Source organism: Cyprinus carpio, chromosome B11 (assembly GCF_018340385.1).
Source record: "Cyprinus carpio isolate SPL01 chromosome B11, ASM1834038v1, whole genome shotgun sequence".
In the NCBI taxonomy this organism is placed as follows: Eukaryota; Metazoa; Chordata; class Actinopteri; order Cypriniformes; family Cyprinidae; genus Cyprinus; species Cyprinus carpio.
In genome coordinates, this window is record NC_056607.1 from 2,610,337 (window position 1) to 2,628,666 (window position 18,330).

Here is an 18,330-nt window from a genome sequence, read left to right on the forward strand (position 1 = left end):
TACATGTTAATATGCTGAAGACAAAGGTGGTTTTCATGAACCATGGCTATTTTCCTAGAATTTTCTGCTTGAGCTTTACAAGCTGTACATCTTTCACTTTTTTAAAGTTATAATTCACCCAAAAATTATAATTTGCTGAAAATGTCCTCACCCTCAGGCCATCCGAGATGTATATGATTATGTTTCTTCATCTGAACAGATTTAGAGAAATGTAGCAATACATCACTGTCTCACCAATAGATTTCACTGGAGGAAGCTTTATTATGGATTATGGACTCTCCATAATTAGTTTGGACTCTCATTCTGAAGGCACCCACTCACTGCAGAAGATCCATTGGAGAGCAAGAGATGTAATGCTACATTCCTCCAGATCTATTCAGACGAAGAAACAATATGCAAATTGGATGGCTGGAGGATAAGTATATTTTCAGCAAATGTTAATTTTGGGGATTTTAATCTTCTTTCTTATTTTAATGCTGGAAAGTTTAGCCAGCAGAGCCCTGAAAACTTAATAATGGTAAAAGAATAAGACTGGCATAAGCATGCTCATCTGGTAAAGGACTGATGCTTGAGGTGCAAGACAGGTGTAATCATTGAGGGTCTATACACACCTTCCCTCATTTTAATTAACAAAGTTAGGGCCATCACTCTGCTTTTTATTCAATGGTTAAAAGTTTAGAGAAGGCATTAAAACAAGGTACTGTTTTAAGAATTTAATGTCAAACTGTCCAGGCTTGAGGACCACATATACTTTAGATCAAGAATGGATAGCATAACAGCAACACAAACTATGAACAGAACAAAGTGTGATAAAATTGTGATTTACTTGTGAAAAAACAAACAAACAAACAATAAAAACCACCTACAGTAAAAGGGAAACTTAGCACCTGAATGCACTTACGTCATTGTTAAGTGATATAGAACAGGCAACTATACCCAGCACACCTAGCTAAACAAGAAAATAAAATTCTTTAATGTTATTTAATTTCATAATGTAATGATCTCATTAGTTAAAATTGCAGCTCACCTGACTTATTCATGCTATATCTAAAATATAACAATCCACAGTATTTCTTTTTTTTATTTTTTTTTTTTTAATAGTTACATGTACTTACTATTATAATAACATATGCATAATTACACGCAAGTAACCCTTAACCAAACCCTAATCCTAACCCTAACCAAATAGTAAGTACATGTAGTTAATTAATATTACTCAGTACTTAAATGTATAATTACACTGTAACAAGGACACCTTAAAATAAAGTATAACCCAATCCACTGCCTTTATGTATGTATGCATGCATGCTATAAATGGAGTATCTAGAAAACATACCTAAATTTCCTGTATATCACCTTACTCTTGGAGGAAATTCATACTGGCACAAACAAACAAATTCACACTACTGGAACACCCACACCTACACTTTTAGTATATATTAGATAACACACTGGCTATAAAATAAGCCAGCTTGGAAAACTGTTTTGATATTTCACACTGATCAGGAGCACATGACCATGCTCTGATGTAAACAAGCTGCACACAATTCATTTCTATTCCACATCTGGTTCACCACATGGGGGCATCAGCAAGACCACTGTTGGGGAGAAAGAGAGCACTGTTATCTCAGATTTTGGTGAATCTGTGTGAAACATACTGCAAGCTGTAACATTTCCAAATGCTTTTATTATGGTTGAAAAGGGAACAAATCTGTGTTCCTGAAATACACCGACATTAGCAGGCTTGATTGATTTCACAGGTAAGCTCCTGAATCTGTGCATCATAATCACCTGAATACACTGTTGTTGTGTTCAGAAAGCAGTAAAGGTTTGTCAGCAATGACACTGGAATAAGGCTCCACTTCTAGGTCCTCTTGCTTTTTGTAAGGGGTTGGGTACACAGAAAGCTATTTAAAACGATTTTATTTGAATGTGCATACAGTAGTAACTGTGGAACATGTAGTTTCTCCCCAAAAAGTATTTGGACACTTGAGCCACAAATAAAAATATACATATCATTGAATTATATGTGAAAATATTAAACCAAATAGCATTTATTTTAACTTTCATACACTTTATTTTGACAGTCCTATTCAGACATTTTTTTAGCTATAAGTAACTTTGCAACTTTGTACATCTCAACAAACTCCCTTTAGAATATCAGTTACGATTATGGTTAGGGTTAGTAGAATGTGCATGTACGGGCAAAAGTTACTCATAGAATGTCTTTTGGGGGAAAACTAAATAAAATAAAATGTTATAAGATATTAAGTAGACAGTCTGCTGATACTCTAATGAATGGTAGTTGACATGTAGTTGGTACTTATAGTTAGAAGAATAAAAGGATATATTATTCAAAATATGCGCTTCCTGGTTGTCAATGTTCTTATGCTAATAAAAGATAAAAAAAATGGTTATCCTGAAAGAATACCAATGTGAACTTGATGGAAACTGACTATACATCCATCTACAAAAAGAAACCAAGTGTTTAAAAAGTGGCTCTGAAGAATGAATCTCATTCAACAGCTCCAGCGTATTTTGTATCCAAACGCATTGAAATTCAGACATCTTCAAATGGGTGTCCAAAAATATCCAAATACTTTTTGGTGCCATTGTATATTTTGAAATTGTGACAAATTGTAGTTATTAAGTTATTGCAAAGAAAGCAAATTAATGTTGCAAAATATTTGTAATAGTTTTGCAGTTGTTGGAAATACAGTGCCCTCCATAAGTATTGGAACAGTAAAGACATAATTGCTTTCTCTGCTGTGGAGTCAAGACATTCGCAAATATGATTAAAAGATGAATGTGCGACAAAACTACAGAATGTCACATTTTATAATTAGGTCTTTCGACACATACATGTTTTACCAAATAAAAAGGACAGCACTTTTAGAGTTCATCCCACTATTTGATGTGAGCATAAGTATTGGAACAGTTAAATTTAAATCAGATGTAAAAGATAAAAAGCTAATATTTAGTTGCAGATCCCTTGCATGCAAACAGAGCAGTAAGTCTCCAACCCATAGACATCACCAGACTCTTGGTCTTATGATTTGAAATGCTTTTCTCCAGCCTTTAATGCAGCCAATTCCAACTGTTGCTTGTTTTGGGGAGTTTCTGCGTTTATTTTCCTCTTCAGCTGGTGAATTTAATGTTCAGTCGGATTTAAATCTCGAGATTGATTTGGGCAATCTAAGACTTTACATTTCTTTGCCCTTATAAAGCCCTTGACTGAACTTGCAGGGTGTTTTGGGTCATTGTCCTGATCCAATATGAAGTGTTTCTAATGAGCTTGGTGGCATTTTCTTGAATATTGGTAACCAAGATGATTTTGTACCCTTCCAAATTCATTCTGCTACTGCCATCATACATTAAGTCATCTTTAAAATGAAGTGTTCTAGCTGTTCTAGAGACAGCCATGCATGCCCATGCCATGACACCACCTCCACCAAGCTTTACAGATGAGGTTGTATGCTTAGGATCATTTGCAGTTCCTTTCCCTTTTTTCTCCACACTTTTGCTTTCCAATCACTTAGGTAAAATCTTTGTCTCATTGCTCCATCAACTCAGTTTCCAAAACTCTACTGGCTCACATTTGTGAAGAATCTTGCCCTTCTATTTTTTGGTGGTGATCAGAGGTTAGCATCTTGCTGTGTAGCTTCTGTAATTCTGTGTCAAATTCTCCTGTGGACTGTAGATTGACAGAGCATCACCCCAGCTTTCTGGAGGTTGTTGGTGATTTTACAGACATGTATTTTAGGGTTCATTTTCACAGCTTTTATGATTTGTCTGTCATAAACTACTGTTGTTTTTCTCAGATCAGGTCGTTGTTGGTTGCTGTTGTCGCCGGTAGTTTCCAAACTCTTGATTTCTTCATGCCCTTTGTTTTTCCTATAGTTCTAATTGACTTCCTCTTTTCTTTTAGCATCCAAATTGCTTTCTTTTCTTCCTCATCTTCATCCTGGTTTGTGTGTGTCATCATCGAATGCAAGACTTAGAAAGCAGAATCAGTGGATATAACTGATAAGACACATTCCCTGATTTTAATATCTGAAGAATTAATGCAACAGGACACAGCTGAACACTTAGAAAGACCTGTGAGGCAACTGTTCCAATACTTATGCTCACATCAGATAGGGTGATGTAACTCTAAAAGTGCTGATCTTCTTAGCTGGTAAAACATCTTTGTGTTGATTCACCCAATAATAAAATGTGACATTCTGTAGTTATTTATATATATATATTATTTAAAGCATTTCACGTTTTTACAGAACAACCCCCCACCCCATGCCAGCAAATAAGTAACAAATAAATAAAGTAAATATATAATGATAAAAAAACCACAACAATAATGATAAATGCCTATATATACATATGTATGAGTTCATATATACACAGAAACATACAATATCCATACATACTTATGGACAAATACACATTATAAACATCTACATACACATACATTAAAGTCAAATACTTAAAATAAAATGCCAGTACCAATGATTACCCAGTTATAGAAAAAAGTGAGTTATTGCACCCTGCAAGACGCTATATAATCTACAGTACCACACCCATTAGAGCATAAGTCCAAAATTTTAAAATGTTTACCAGCAATTTCATATCTAATCATTTCCATATGTAGCACACTGCTAAACTCTGCCAGCCACATCTCAAATTTAGGTACAAACTCTTTGTTCCATGTCAACAAAATTGCCTTCTTCGCTATTGTCATCCCATATTGTATCGTCTTTATTTGATTAAAGCTAAAGGTCTCTAAAGAAGGGGCCCAGCCTAATATTGCAACAAGAGGATCATGAAGAACATCTTAAAGATAAAGGTCTCTACAAGAGGCCTCAGACCAGAATTTACATATTTTTGGGCAGAACCAGAATAAGTGAGCCAGTGTGCCCTCATTGGACTTGCATTTAATACACAGAGGTGAGACAGAGGGATATATAGAATGTAACTTTGTACGGGAATAGTGCAATCTATGCACAGCTTTGTATTGTATCAGTTGAAAATTAGAACTGATGGAGCAAGACTTAATACCCCGGAGGACCTCGGCCCAGGAGTCTTCTGAAATATCTATACCAAAGCCTTTTTCCCAGGACATCTTTAAATGTTGTGTAGGAGGAACTCTGGAGTCATTTAAGCATTCAACAAAATTAGAAACAAGCCCCTTCATGTTAAGTTCAGAGGTCATACAATAATAAAGATGTTTAGGGGGTTTATAGGTTTCAAAGCTAGGTATATTACTTTTAATATAGCTTCGTACTTGTAAATACCTGAAAAAATGAGAAAGGGGTAGTCCAAACTTTTGTCTAAGCTGGGCAGAAGAAGCAAATACATTGTTAATGTATAAATCACCTATGGATACAATTCCGTTTTCTTTCCATGATAAAAAAGTTTTGTCTGTTTGCGAGGGAGGGAATGCGTGGTTATAGGCTATAGGAGTAAGAGAACATGTTTAAGGAAGTTTGAAGACCTTTCGAATCTGATACCACATCTTAAGAGAGATTACAACAATGGGGTTACATTTCTTAAATGTTCATTCTGTAGTTTTTTTTTTCTCATATTCATCATTTAATCATATTTACAGGTTTCTTGACTACACAGCAAACAGAACAATTTTGTCTTTACTGTTCCAATACTTATGGAGGGCACTGTAGATAGATTTGGTTCACTTTATTTTGGTACCACATCATACTAAAATTTTTGGTTCATTTTTGGATATTTTTGAAAATAATAAATTTTTGTAAATTTGTTGCAAAATCCCTTTTAAATGTTTTTTGAAGTTTTGGTTGATTTTTAAGCAAATTTCATTTTTGTGATACTTTGCAAAGGTTGGTCTGCACTCAAAAAAAAAACTTATTTGAATTAAAGCAGACAAAAATTTTGGCTGTGGGCCTTTGTCAGTCTGACAATTCTTTGTTTCTCAATAATAAGTTAATTGATAATGACTTATCAATAAACATCAGGTGATCATAATTAATCAATCTACAGTTTAACATCAAAGATTAATTACTGGAAACAATAGCAAATCAGACAAAAATAACTAAATAAATAAACTTTCATAACCATTGTGCTATTGTTACAATTAATTAGGTTTCATTTTAAGCTGGAGTCTGTGGATTGAATAATTATTAATTATTATCACCTGATGTTTGTCGATTACTATATAATCATTGCCACACTGACAATAGCAGATAGCTGAAACATTTGTCTTTTATCCCGTGCTTTAATTCAAACAAAACATTTCAGAGTGCAGACCAAGCTCTGCAATGTTTAAATAAATATAGGTCTTGGCACCCAACCAGCTGAGAGAGCGCAGTGAACTGCATTGATTTTTGTTACTTACCCTCATATCGATCTCATTATCCTTTTGGCTTTCCTCTGCTGATGCATGAAAGCTGGATTGTTCATGATCTGCCACACATAAAGACTGCTCAGATAAAGACTCTTGCAGTGGCTTTTCTTCAACTGATGGAGGGCTATCAATGCTAGCTGCAAGAAATAAGAAGAAGATTTACTACAGTATCACTAGAACTACATTTACTAAACTTATTTGTATGCCTACACAATGTTTAAGAAGAAACGACATGACTGACATGTTGGAGTAGCTGCAGCCTCAGCCCACTTAGCATCTGTCTCTGTCTCTAGTCTCAGCTCCAGCACATGGATATGATCTAAGAGCTCCTGTTTGTGAATAAAACACTACCAGTCAGCATGGCATCAGATGAGATAGCACCAGTCAGAAATAAGCATGGTTTCACCTGTTTCTCCAGCTGATGCTGCTCTTGTTCCTTCTGCAGGGCTCTCAGACTGGCTCTCAGTTCCTGTATGTTTTACACACATGATGCAGTAATATCCAAAGACTACAGTGAAAACTTCATACATCACATTCTATGCTGTCTGTGGTGGGGCTAATTTTCAGTGTATTTATCATGAAAATATGCAAGTGTCATTATCAAAAAATACTAAGGGTCTAGGGTGCTATTTGTGTCTCCATGAATAAAGATATATATCAGACTTTAAAACGTTTATAAATATTTTCAAATTCACATTATTTACTTTAATGTTATTTTGATTTTAAGGGGTCATGACATGCCTTTTTAATATGTTCACATATAATGTTAGTAAAGGTTTTATTTTTATTTTTTTTTTTTAACAGTCAAGAAGTTTTCAAAACATTTTCCACCATATTCTTACTCTCTTTTATTAATGATCATAATGTTTTGATGGTATGTCCTTGTCAGCCAACACTTTGTCAGCAACCAGTGGGAGAAGACTTATCAGGCTTACAACCACACAGGTCGCACAACACCTATATATGGATGATAGACTTTTGACATTCCCTTTAATTCCTGGAACTGACTTTCTGAAGACAACATCAATCACCCTGGTGTCTCTAACTACTGATATGGTTGAAGTATATTTGGGGTAACAACTTTCTTTTGTTTCTTTTAACCAAATGCCAAATCGAAATCTGTTTTTGCATTGACTACATGGATAGAGTCTTTTGCTGACTACAAACTCTTAATGCCAAATGGATCCTGTTTTTGCATTGTTTTCTACAGTAGAGTCAATTCTAAAAATGTTCTTATTTTTTATTTTTTTTTTTTTGTTCTGTGGTTGTTTTTTTTCTATTTTTTTTTTTTGCAGTTCTCAATTCCAGTCCTCGAGACCCCCTGCTCAGCACATTTTGTATGTTGCTCTTATCGCTTCAGATGTCTGTCTATTTGAACGTACTGTAAGTGCCCTGCGAAGTGGACATCACAGGATATTCCGCCATGATTCCAGTTCAAAGCAAATGTATATGTTCCATTCAAAGTGCACTGAAGTGTGCGAGACATGAATTTAAATTGTATTTATTTACAGAGGTATATGATGTCACACTTGTCTGTGTGTGAAGATATTGCGCATCGCAAATCCGTGAATGAATGTTCAGAAGTGAGGTAAACTTCAACAGATTTCCCCTGCTCAGGGAGTAGGGAGTAGGGACTACTGTGCACGGAGCTCACGAGCTGATTATCTGAATCAGGTGTGTTAATAACAAAGAGAGAAGTGCAAAATATGAAGAGCTGGGGGGCGCGAGGACTGGAATTGAGAACCGCTGGTCTAATGGAAGTATACGGTTCTGGTTACCTGATCATGCGCTTATGTATGTTCAGGATATGGGGTCTGGAGCCTGACACTTTGGTCTAGTCTTGGTTCAGCACTTGAGCATCTCAACACTGTTGCTTCTTTTATGAGTGTGCTTGGCATGCGTCTACATTTAAAATATAAAACTTGAGCGTGCAAAAGACACGACATGAGAATGGCCCCATAGGGGTCTTTCACACTAGTACTTTCGGTGTAATATTACTCAACATGGGTCAAGATACCCAAGATGGTACCAAAGATTATTTCTCAAGGACCATGATGGGAAGTTTCAGATGAAAGTATCATGAACCTTTCTTCCAAACTTTTTGCATTTCTTCAACACCAGCCCACTTCTACATCTAGGGATGTAGAAGACCTCAGCTACTATACCAGATACCCGAAGATAGAAGATTGTGAAGATTCATTGTGAAGAAGTGTTTATGCATGGGTGAGTTGCCAAGTAACCGATTTCTGATCAATGGCAAATATTTACTTCGGCTAGCTTCAAAGATAACTACAAGACCTCTGGTATCAGCTAATGTTTGACAACAAGCTAGCATCCACAAATTATTTATGTCTGAATGAGTCAACAGAACATTAAAAGTCACTTTTTTTTTTTTTTCCTGGGGGTTTACCTGTAAATACGTATGTTCTGGGTTTGGGTGCATATATGTGACCCTGGACCACAAAACCAGTCTTAAGTTGCATGGGTATATTTGTAGCAATAGCCAAAAATACATTGTATGGGTCAAAATTATCAATTTTACTTTTATGCGAAAAATCATTAGAATATTAAGTAAAGATCATGTTCTATGAATATATTTTGTAAATTTCCTACTGTAAATATATAAAAACATGGACAACTTTAAAGGCAATTTTATCAATATTTAGATTTTTTTGTACCCTCAGATTCTAGATTTTCAAATAGTTGTATCTATCCTAATAAACCATACAAAACTGACACTTAAGACTGGTTTCATGGTCCAGGGTCACATATTTGCTTTCTATGCATCGAATTGCTTTCGATGCTGATTGAAGCACAATACATTTTGGAAGCGGTTTCAACAAATGCTATTTTTTGATGCATGAAACTTGTAGTATTTGTGACCACTTGAGATCAAAGAATAAAAAAAAAATGGATTCCTCATGCCATTACCCCTTTAACCCCTTTAAGTATTTCTTATTAATCAGTTTAACCAGTGTGCCTGGTATCCACTAACATAAATGATGAGGGGGAAAACATTTCTGTAAACATACACATGCATTTCATATTGTTTTCAAATCTATTTCGGTCAGCTTATTTACAAGTTTTTTAAAGCAACTCTTGCCTCATACTGGTGTTGCTCCAAGACCAGTAACCTGACCCACGTATGTGCTGGCTATCCAGAAAGCTCTGACTGATGTGAAAGTTTAATTATAGGCCATGCACGTGTCATGGAGTATTTACCCGGTTACAGTCCTTCTCGTTCCCCAGCTCCACTTCCAGTTTTTCTCGCTCGGTTCTCTCCTCCTGGAGCCACTCTTCCTTCTTCTGAAGCTCACGGCTCAGTTTCTGAATACGATCCTTATCCAACTTTAACAAGAGCACAGAGGTTGAGAATCACATACTGTACTTACTAGTGGTGTTGTGGCTGTACTGATAAAAATGTGGAGAATTCTTATTATAACTTATGTCTCTCTTACCTCTGCACTTTGTCTTAAAGTCTCCCTCTCCTGGGCCCAGGTGGCTTGCCCCTCACGCAGTGACAGGTTGGCCTGGGACAGTTGTAAACTCATCTGTGCAGACTGAAGCCTAACCTGATGCAGCTCTGCATGGCTGTGACTCTGCAGGGAGCCCAGTTCACTCAGGTCCCTGCGGAGGGCCTCAGTGCTACGCTCACTGGCCTCCAGACGCTCCTGCAAGGTCCGCAGCTCAGCATGTGCCTGCTTATTCTCTATCTGGAGAGAAAATATTAATTCACATGTAATCTAGTCCATGTAATACTAGTTAGTTAAAATTGTAAAAACAAATTAGTTCATTATTCATAATTATTTCACAGAATGCAGAAAATATTGCAATGTAGATTGTAATTGGTAGTGTTGAATACATCTTATTTGAATTCACCTGCAAATCTTTCTTCTCCTTTTCTTCATCTCGCCTTTGTGTGGTCATCTTTTTAACTCTTTCCTTCATTCTGCAGAGAAAAATGGCTGTTTTTTCTTTTCCTTAAACACTATTTGATTTAACCAGTTGGTTAAAATCCAGATAAATTAACAGTCCATAAATAAAGAATAATTGTACTATAGTAAAGATTGGCATGGGTCCCAAATCACCTGTCAAGTTCGGCCTCTATGTCTTGTTTTTGTTGAGTCAGAGTGGCATCAACCTGTTGGAGTTCTTTGATTTGCTGATGATTTTTATCTTTCTCTGCTAGAAGCCCACTGAGTTCAGCAGCCATGTTTTCATGAGTGCTTTGCACATCCTGATAGCAAATATACCAGAGTTTAAAGTTTCATATACAGCAGGTGTCTGTGTCCTTATTTTTTTCTGATTAGTGGTGATCAAGAAACATGACCAAAAATTTGTTTCTACCTTTTGTTTTTGCTCGAGTTCCTCAATTTTTTCAGTGCTTTGCCTCAGGTTGCTTTTTAGCTCATCAATCTGACACTTCATCTCATTTTTTACTCTTTCAAGCTCATGTTTTTCAGCTTTCCATCTCTCCCTTTCTCTCTCGACCACAGCATCAGCAGCCTCAAACCTCTTACGCAGCTCATGTAACTCATGCTGACATCCTTCTAAGAGATCCTGTAGAAATAACAGAAATATTTAAAAACAAATGCAGATGATTAGCAAAATTTAATTTTGTACAGAATGACAGATACGACAGGCCTAAAATGTTTTTGGACACTAAAGTCACACTTATATAATATCTGAATGTCATTGCTAAATACAGTAAGATTTATACAGAATATCTGTCATTTATACTATACCCTAAATAACTCCACCTTTCCCCTTGAGTTTACACAGTTGTCCTAAAAGGGTAATCACAGGTGTAGTTTTCACTAACAAATTCCAGTAATTATTTCATAATTCAAAGCCTACCAAACTTTGTTTTGTTATTGTTTTGCTATCATTTTGTTATATATTGCATACATTTTTAAACACGGATGGGTATCCAAATCTTAACTAGGGTAATTGAAAAGCTGTTATTGTCAAATCTGTTCTGGTCTCTTCTGTTGCAGAATGCCCCACCTGCAGGATCAGAGCCTTTGGCACCACCACCAGCAGGCCATCTTCCCCCTCCTCTTCCTCGCCATTTTTCTCCTGCTCTAGTGTAACAAGTTCATCCAGAGGTCTTGGAGCACAAAAAGTAAACTGAGAACTGACTGCGCATATCTCGTCACGTTCATCCACATAAGCAAACTGATATGCCTCCCCACCAGGTTTTGGTAGATAAGACGCTGAAAGATGGCAGGAAGAATGGAATAAAGATCAGAAAACTCCAAAAACCAAAACACGTGACAAAAATAAACAGCCTGATACAGCCTTAAGGATGTCAGGCACTTGCAGTAGTGTTGCAATAGTTATAAAGTATCAGATGGCAAATGAGTGTTCTTGTTCTACCAAGAACTGAAGTTGTTATTGCACTTTCTGTTTCTGCTGGTGTTGGACATATGACAACATTAGTACATTTATACATGTATCAAACTAAAGGCTACTGCAGTGTTTCCCATACCTGAAGGCACACCAACACTACACACTTTTAAAGCTAAAACACTAAATTAAAACACTATTTGAGGGGACTGTTGCATGCTTAATTAGACTAAAAAATATGGTTATTTAAAATAATGTGTTTGCTACATTAATAAAATAGAATGTAGGTTACTTCAAGGGTTTGGAACAGGACATGATGTTGACACTTGAATGTTTTCTGACAGTTCAGTGATGTGAAAGAGGTTGACAAGAACAAAAAAATAAATAAAATAAGCTCAAATATGAGTCGTCTTTACAGACAGAACAACTGGTGACGAGGATGGCAGATGATTTTCCCCGTGTCCCCATTATCTCCCCCAAGCCTCTTTTTTGCCCCATCCTGGTGGAGCCTATGGTCCCACAGGAGCAATGGAAAACATCCATTGAAATGTACCTGTTAGCAATGGGCCCAGATACTGTCCTTATGTAGCTGAAAATGGCATACTCCTTCACTGTCTTGGTGCCGAATGACAGCATGTTTTTCCACACTCTGAGACGCAGACAATCATGCCACTGCGATAACACTATTAAATCAACACTTTGGGGCAAAAAAGAGTCTCCTTCAGAAATGGCTGCAGTTCTGACAACACAGACCGCATGGTATTGAGTCGATTTTTCAATAAATTGTTGGCTTAAGAGGGCTGGCAAAACTGTTCTATTTTGGTACTTTATCAGATAAGATGATATGAGTTCAATTAATTGGAAAACCAAACAATAAATGCGTTCGAGCAGCTGCTACTGGAAGATGATGATCTCACTTTAGAGAAATCCATGTGCTAGCACTACAACCCCTGCTATTATCCATTCAGTGTATGCCAATTCTTGTATTCCCCTACTACTGGACACCGGGGCTTATGTCTCACTATTTAATATGGCCACTTATGAACCTGCCATGCTTGCCCCTCCACCCACCCTCTCTGAATTTGTTTGCATATGGAAGCTGTGTAATAGAAGATATTTGTCTTATACACACACCTGCCTAGTATGGCAACAAGGACCTGCCCAACTTTCCATTTCACATTACTAGCCATGGCAGCAATATCCTAGAAAAGGAACTGTTTATGAGTCCACCCAGACCGCAGAAATCTTACTGCATATGTTATGCATGTTGGTGTATTCCATTGCACATGGATTCCATTTGGACTCAGTTCGGCCCCTAGCTGCTTCTAAAGAAAATCATGTCCACTATTATGGCTGGTGCCCCTGGGATTGCCGTCTACAGTACACCTTGATGATGTCATTGTCCATGCCCAGAATGCAGTGATTCATAAACAGTGCTTAAGGGACACTTTGTGCTGCACTCAGTCAACATAATCTGACATTTAATCTGGAGAAATGCTTATTTGTGGTACCAGAGGTTGACTTAATTGGCTATGATGGTTCAGCTGAAGGCCATTCACCATTCCACTCCAATATTGATGCTATACATCAAGTGCCAGAGTCTTCGCCTGCTGCACAGACACTATGCCGTTATCCCTGTTAAACTAGGACAAGTACTTGCCATGATGCACGAGGGCCATATTGGCACAGTTAAACTTGAAGCAGCATTGTAAGAATCTTGTATGGTGGCCAGGGTTGGACAAAGACATTGAGCACCTTGTTCAGGACTGTAATCCATGTCTTGTGACAAAGATAACTGGCCCAATGGGGTGTTTGCCTTGGCCAGCTAAACCTTGGGACCATATTCAACTTGAAATCTGTGGTGGACTCCATGCTGTGCCCTGTCATTTGCATTGCCTTGTGGTAGTTTATAATCTACACTCAGATTGGCCAGAGGTTGCACTGTGGGCTCTATTACGTCCAGTTCCATCATTGATTTGCTCTTTGCATCGAGTTGCTCTCTGCCAGCTGGGGCCTGCCAAACAACTTGACAACAGAAAATGGCCCTCAACTAGTGTTTGCTGAGTTTGCCAGTTACATCCAAAGGAAAAGGATCAAACACATAAGAAGAGTTTACTATCACTCACAGTCAAATAGGGCTGTAGAGAGATTTAATCAGTCACTGAAAAATGGTCTGAGTGCTTACTTGGCTCAAGACAGCTCTTTCAACAGGGCCTTGTTTTAGACTCTTCTACACTACAGAGATTCTCAGCATGCCACAACTACAGACTTCGCCCTCCTATTTCTCACAGTAGAAACCCAGTGGTAGGGGTATGCCCGAAGCTGAATACCTTATTCGGAAAGGCACGGATAATGGCTTCAAAAACGAATAACGGATAACGAATAATTCTGCCCGAATATTTGTCTGAGGCTGCAGCACAGTCTGGTGTTTGCTAGATTCACAGGTGAGCCAGATGATCAGCGCAATATTTTACACAAACCTCTAAATCAACTCAGTGAGTGTGTGAAGTGAATGAACGAAAACTTTATGGATAAAAAGAGCGCAAATCTGTTGCCACTCCATGCATCTCTCAGAAATCAGAGCTTGGCAAGAGTAGGCCTAATATTACCTAAAATTTTAAATCATACACGTTCTACTATTTGTGTATATATAAAAGGCAATGATTTAAACCTTATAGGCTACGGTATGATACATGAATGAATAAGCACAGTGCGATTGCCAATCAAACAGCCGCGTTGCCGTCTCTGCGCGTCTCTGTCTCTCAAAAACCAAACCAGCTCTCTTTTAAGAGTATAGGCTAATAATCAACTTAAATACAGATACATTTTCTACTAGGCCTACATGTTTCCTTAACTTTTGCTGTTTGCGTGGCACATGCACATTTGTATAGTGAACTTGTTAAAAAGGACTCGTTTAAATAGTTCTGCATAAAGAAATGTTAGCCTTGAATTAATTCATTCACTAAATGCTTGTAATGAAATCTTCCTACTTAAATGATCAATTTATTTTTAGAAATCATAAATTTTATATTTTAGAACACTGAATAGGGCAAATAGTCAAAATATTTTTCCATACTCTGTTCTCTTTTTTCCCCATAGGTTTTCCAGACCTGCAAATTACTTAAGTTAAATACTTTTTTTGTAGGTGGGGGGAGTGAAACTCCGCTGGAACCGGTGAGTCACAGCAATTCATGTTGTTTTATATAATCCTCTAAAATTACAATGCAGTAACAAGTGTGTGAAGTAGCTAAATGAGTTTATGAATGAAATAAGCACAGATAAAATAGCAGTGTTGCAGTTGCCTTTTTCCATCCATTTCCTGGAAATGACTTAAATCAATTTCCATATTTCTAAATTGCGTAGGAACCCTTACTGTTTTAATTTAGATACTTAAATATCTATTTATTGGATCACGAAAGGTTCACCAAGCTGGGACTCAAACTCACGTTGATCAAAGCAGAACCGCACTACATCTCGAAGCACTGCCTATACAAGGAAATTGGCTCCAACTGTTAGAAGATGTTTAAAAAAAAAAATAATTTGTTAAACACTGCATATTTGTTCAGTGATACGAAAAAAAAAAGATAGGCTGTAAAACCATAAACATAACGGTCTTATCAAATACTGTACAAAGTTCTGGTTCAAGCTCCACCTACTTCCGGTTTTATCTGAATACAGATACAGATACAAATACAGATACAAATACTGGCTTCGCTGCACACCCCTACCCAGTGGTGTAAGTCAGGATACGTGGACAAGAGCTCAAAGCACAGGGCAGATATAATGCAAAGAAAAAGTGGCGGATTTCCATAACTGTCCTGCTGAACTGGGTGTGGGTTCAGTGGCCACACAAGAAAACACGCTTCACACTTTCCAACTATCTGATGGTTTCCATTGACATGTCAGTCATTTTAGGAAAGTACTGTGCCCTTCTGATGTGGTTCACACCCAAGTTCTTGCCCTCTGCCCCTAGCATCCAGTGACCCCGCAATCAATGTTTTCACACATAGCTCATTGGAAGGGGAGGGGAAATGTGACAGGCTTAGTTAGACTAATAATCTGATAGTTTGTTGAATTAAAATGTTTGTTAAATTAATAATATAAAATGAACAATGGTTACTTTAAGGGTTTGGAATGTGAAGTGACGCTGACAATGTTTTCACACAATTTAGTGATGTTAAAGACGAGAACAATAAAAATCAAAATAAGCTCAAGTACGAGTCGCCTTTTTCAGACATAACAGGGGTGGCCATTTGTAGTGGTGTCCAAAACATTACTGAGTGCACTTATTCAATCCCCATAATGCACTGCAATAGCATGCGTAAAACTGATGTACACTCAATGGCTAGAGAATACCCATAATGCACTGTGAGGGTTGTGCAAATATACATACATATGTTTCTTTTTAACTGATTTTTAAATAGTTTAATTAAGGTTTATACATACTAGTGTCCATGACAGATTTTAAGTCAAATGTTTTCTTTACCTAAGTTTCAAATGATTATTGAAGAGCAAACACAGCCCTTCCAACACACTCAGTGTCAGAATTCACTCACTTGTTTTCATTCACTTCTTTAACTGCACTGTATTAATGGACTAATGTAGGGCATAGGAAATAAGGGTATGGACCGATTTTGAACACAGCCCAAGACTTGAAATGGATGGGGATAAGGGAGACATCCAAAATGTGTACTTATGTGCCTTCAGGAAAACGGTTCAGAAACACTGGGTTACTGTATATAAATAAACACAAATAAAATAGTATATTATGTATCAAATATAAACATACATTGAAAGGCCACACTACAGTTTGCATCTGTTCCTGTTTGGTACCCTTCTGGTGCTAGAGCCCAGGCAAAAGTGTAGTAATCATTCACTGTCAGCCATCCCACCTGTGAAATAAGATAACAGAAAATGTATTTGCTTTGCAGGTTAATCCTTTCCACATATTTTGTTTTGTACTAAATAAACACAGTGTTTAATTCAGTACAGGAGTTACCTTAAAAAGACCTATCCAGTCATGACTGCTCCAGCTGTGATGACTGCTTATAGTGTAGCGACAGTCCACCCTTGTCTGTGAGAAATAGCTCCTGGAAACATCTCGGAAAGTCACAGTTCTCTTTTCCTCCATAGCAATGGCTATAAATCAGGTAATATGACTGCACTGACAAAGAAATCAGTCAAACAGTGTGCAAAAAAACACTGCTTCAAAATAACTAAAGTGACTGGAAATGTGAATCAACACAATCATGTTTGTGTAGTCAACTATATTTAGTGTCTTTCCATTAAACTACAAACTACAGAAATGCTTGACACTGCATACGCATGCTATTAGATTTCCATGTGTTGTGAAACTGCATGAGAGTGGGGTAACAGCATTCTTTCTTTGAATGTTTTCTCAGAAGTAGCAGTCATGTTAAATAGCCTGTACTCATCATCGTTTAATGATCTACAACATTTATAATCTTTTAATTTAATAATTTTATATACACTTAAACATAAAATATGACCCTCAGGCCTTTTTTTTTTTTTTTTAAAAATTCATTGTAGTTTTTTTTAGATATAAAACCTTGTTTAGATATATTGACACCTGAATATGTCAGCAAATGCTTTACTTATGATGATCTTTTCAGTAAGTGAAATGTCACTAATTTCACACATTTATTTACATTTGGTAGACAGTTTCTCACAAATTAATTTACAATGGAATCAAGCCATACATTTTCTCAATATACATGCTCCCTAGGAATTAAACCTATCATCTTGAGTTTGAATGTTCTACCAATTCAGCTACCCAAACTTTATTCATGAACAGCGGAAAATTAACATTCATATATATATATAAAAATAAAAATAAAAAATGTTTTTAAAATTTAATGTTTTTTAGTATACATTTAAAATGTCACAGGAACAACATAGTTAAAATATCTGAATAATTTTTACACTTACCTTAATACAAAATTAGTTTTATCGAAGAATCAGATCACCTGAGGTCTTCCATGTCCTTGTATGTGTGCCTATGATCTTGATGAGACTTAAGTTGAGTGTGTGAGTGTAATAAACAATAACAAATGCACATGTCAATGATCCGCCCACCTCTGTTGCACTCTGGGAAATGAAGTCCAAAACATTATAAAGCAAAACTTTAATAAAGATAATCTCCCACATGAACTTCCAAAATACAAACAGCATGTAACAAGCCCTACCAGAGACAGTAATATACTTGACCACTCTTATACCACAGTAAAGGATGCATATCACTCTGTCTTACAGGCAGCTTTGGGGATCTCTGATAACTGTCTGGTTTATGTTATACCAACCTACTGTACAGGCAGGAACTAAAATCAGCTAAACCTAACAAGGACTATATAAAGATGGACTAATGGAGCAGAGTGGGAGCCTTGTGACATGTTGCCAAGTATGGTAACCTATACTCAGAATTTCTGCTCTGTATTTAGCCCATCAAAGTGCACACACACAGCAGTGAATAGTGAACACAATTCACACATACCCAGAGAAGTGGCCAGCCGCTGGAGCAGTTGAGAGTTTGGTGTCTTGATCAAGGGTCTCACCTCAGTCGTGGTATTGAGGGTGAAGGTATTCACTCCCCC

The 18,330-nt window shown here is 36.9% G+C and overlaps 1 protein-coding gene across 5 annotated transcripts; it reads right to left on the reverse strand.

Moving 5' to 3' along the window:
• Nucleotides 1–698: 698 nt before the first annotated feature.
• Nucleotides 699–17,813, reverse strand: calcoco1b (calcium binding and coiled-coil domain 1b). 5 transcript variants are annotated; one of them, XM_042733558.1, is made up of 14 exons: nucleotides 17,669–17,813; nucleotides 16,719–16,878; nucleotides 16,509–16,611; nucleotides 11,378–11,586; nucleotides 10,718–10,930; nucleotides 10,459–10,607; nucleotides 10,250–10,319; nucleotides 9,829–10,083; nucleotides 9,593–9,718; nucleotides 6,777–6,839; nucleotides 6,612–6,699; nucleotides 6,362–6,507; nucleotides 1,792–1,877; nucleotides 699–1,598 (listed from the first exon to the last, which is right to left on the reverse strand). In XM_042733558.1, exons 2-14 carry the CDS (start codon nucleotides 16,848–16,850, stop codon nucleotides 1,571–1,573), a joined length of 1,668 nt encoding a protein of 555 aa, XP_042589492.1. In that variant the 5' UTR covers nucleotides 16,851–16,878; nucleotides 17,669–17,813; the 3' UTR covers nucleotides 699–1,570. The 5 variants fall into 5 exon arrangements, with proteins under 5 accessions (XP_042589492.1, XP_042589489.1, XP_042589490.1 ...); XM_042733555.1 differs by having other exon boundaries at nucleotides 1,792–1,907; XM_042733556.1 differs by having other exon boundaries at nucleotides 1,792–1,907; nucleotides 16,719–16,883.
• Between the last annotated feature and the right edge of the window lie 517 nt (nucleotides 17,814–18,330).

Coding starts and splice junctions, on each gene's coding strand:
- calcoco1b (XM_042733555.1), bottom strand. CDS start 16,850: ATGGAGGAAAAGAGAACTGTGACTTTCCGAGATGTTTCCAGGAGCTAT. Junction 11,587..16,508: donor CTGTAGTGTGGCCTTTCAAT/GTATGTTTATAT, acceptor GCCATCTTTCAG/CGTCTTATCTACCAAAACCT. Junction 10,320..10,458: donor ATAGAGGCCGAACTTGACAG/GTGATTTGGGAC, acceptor TTTTCTCTGCAG/AATGAAGGAAAGAGTTAAAA.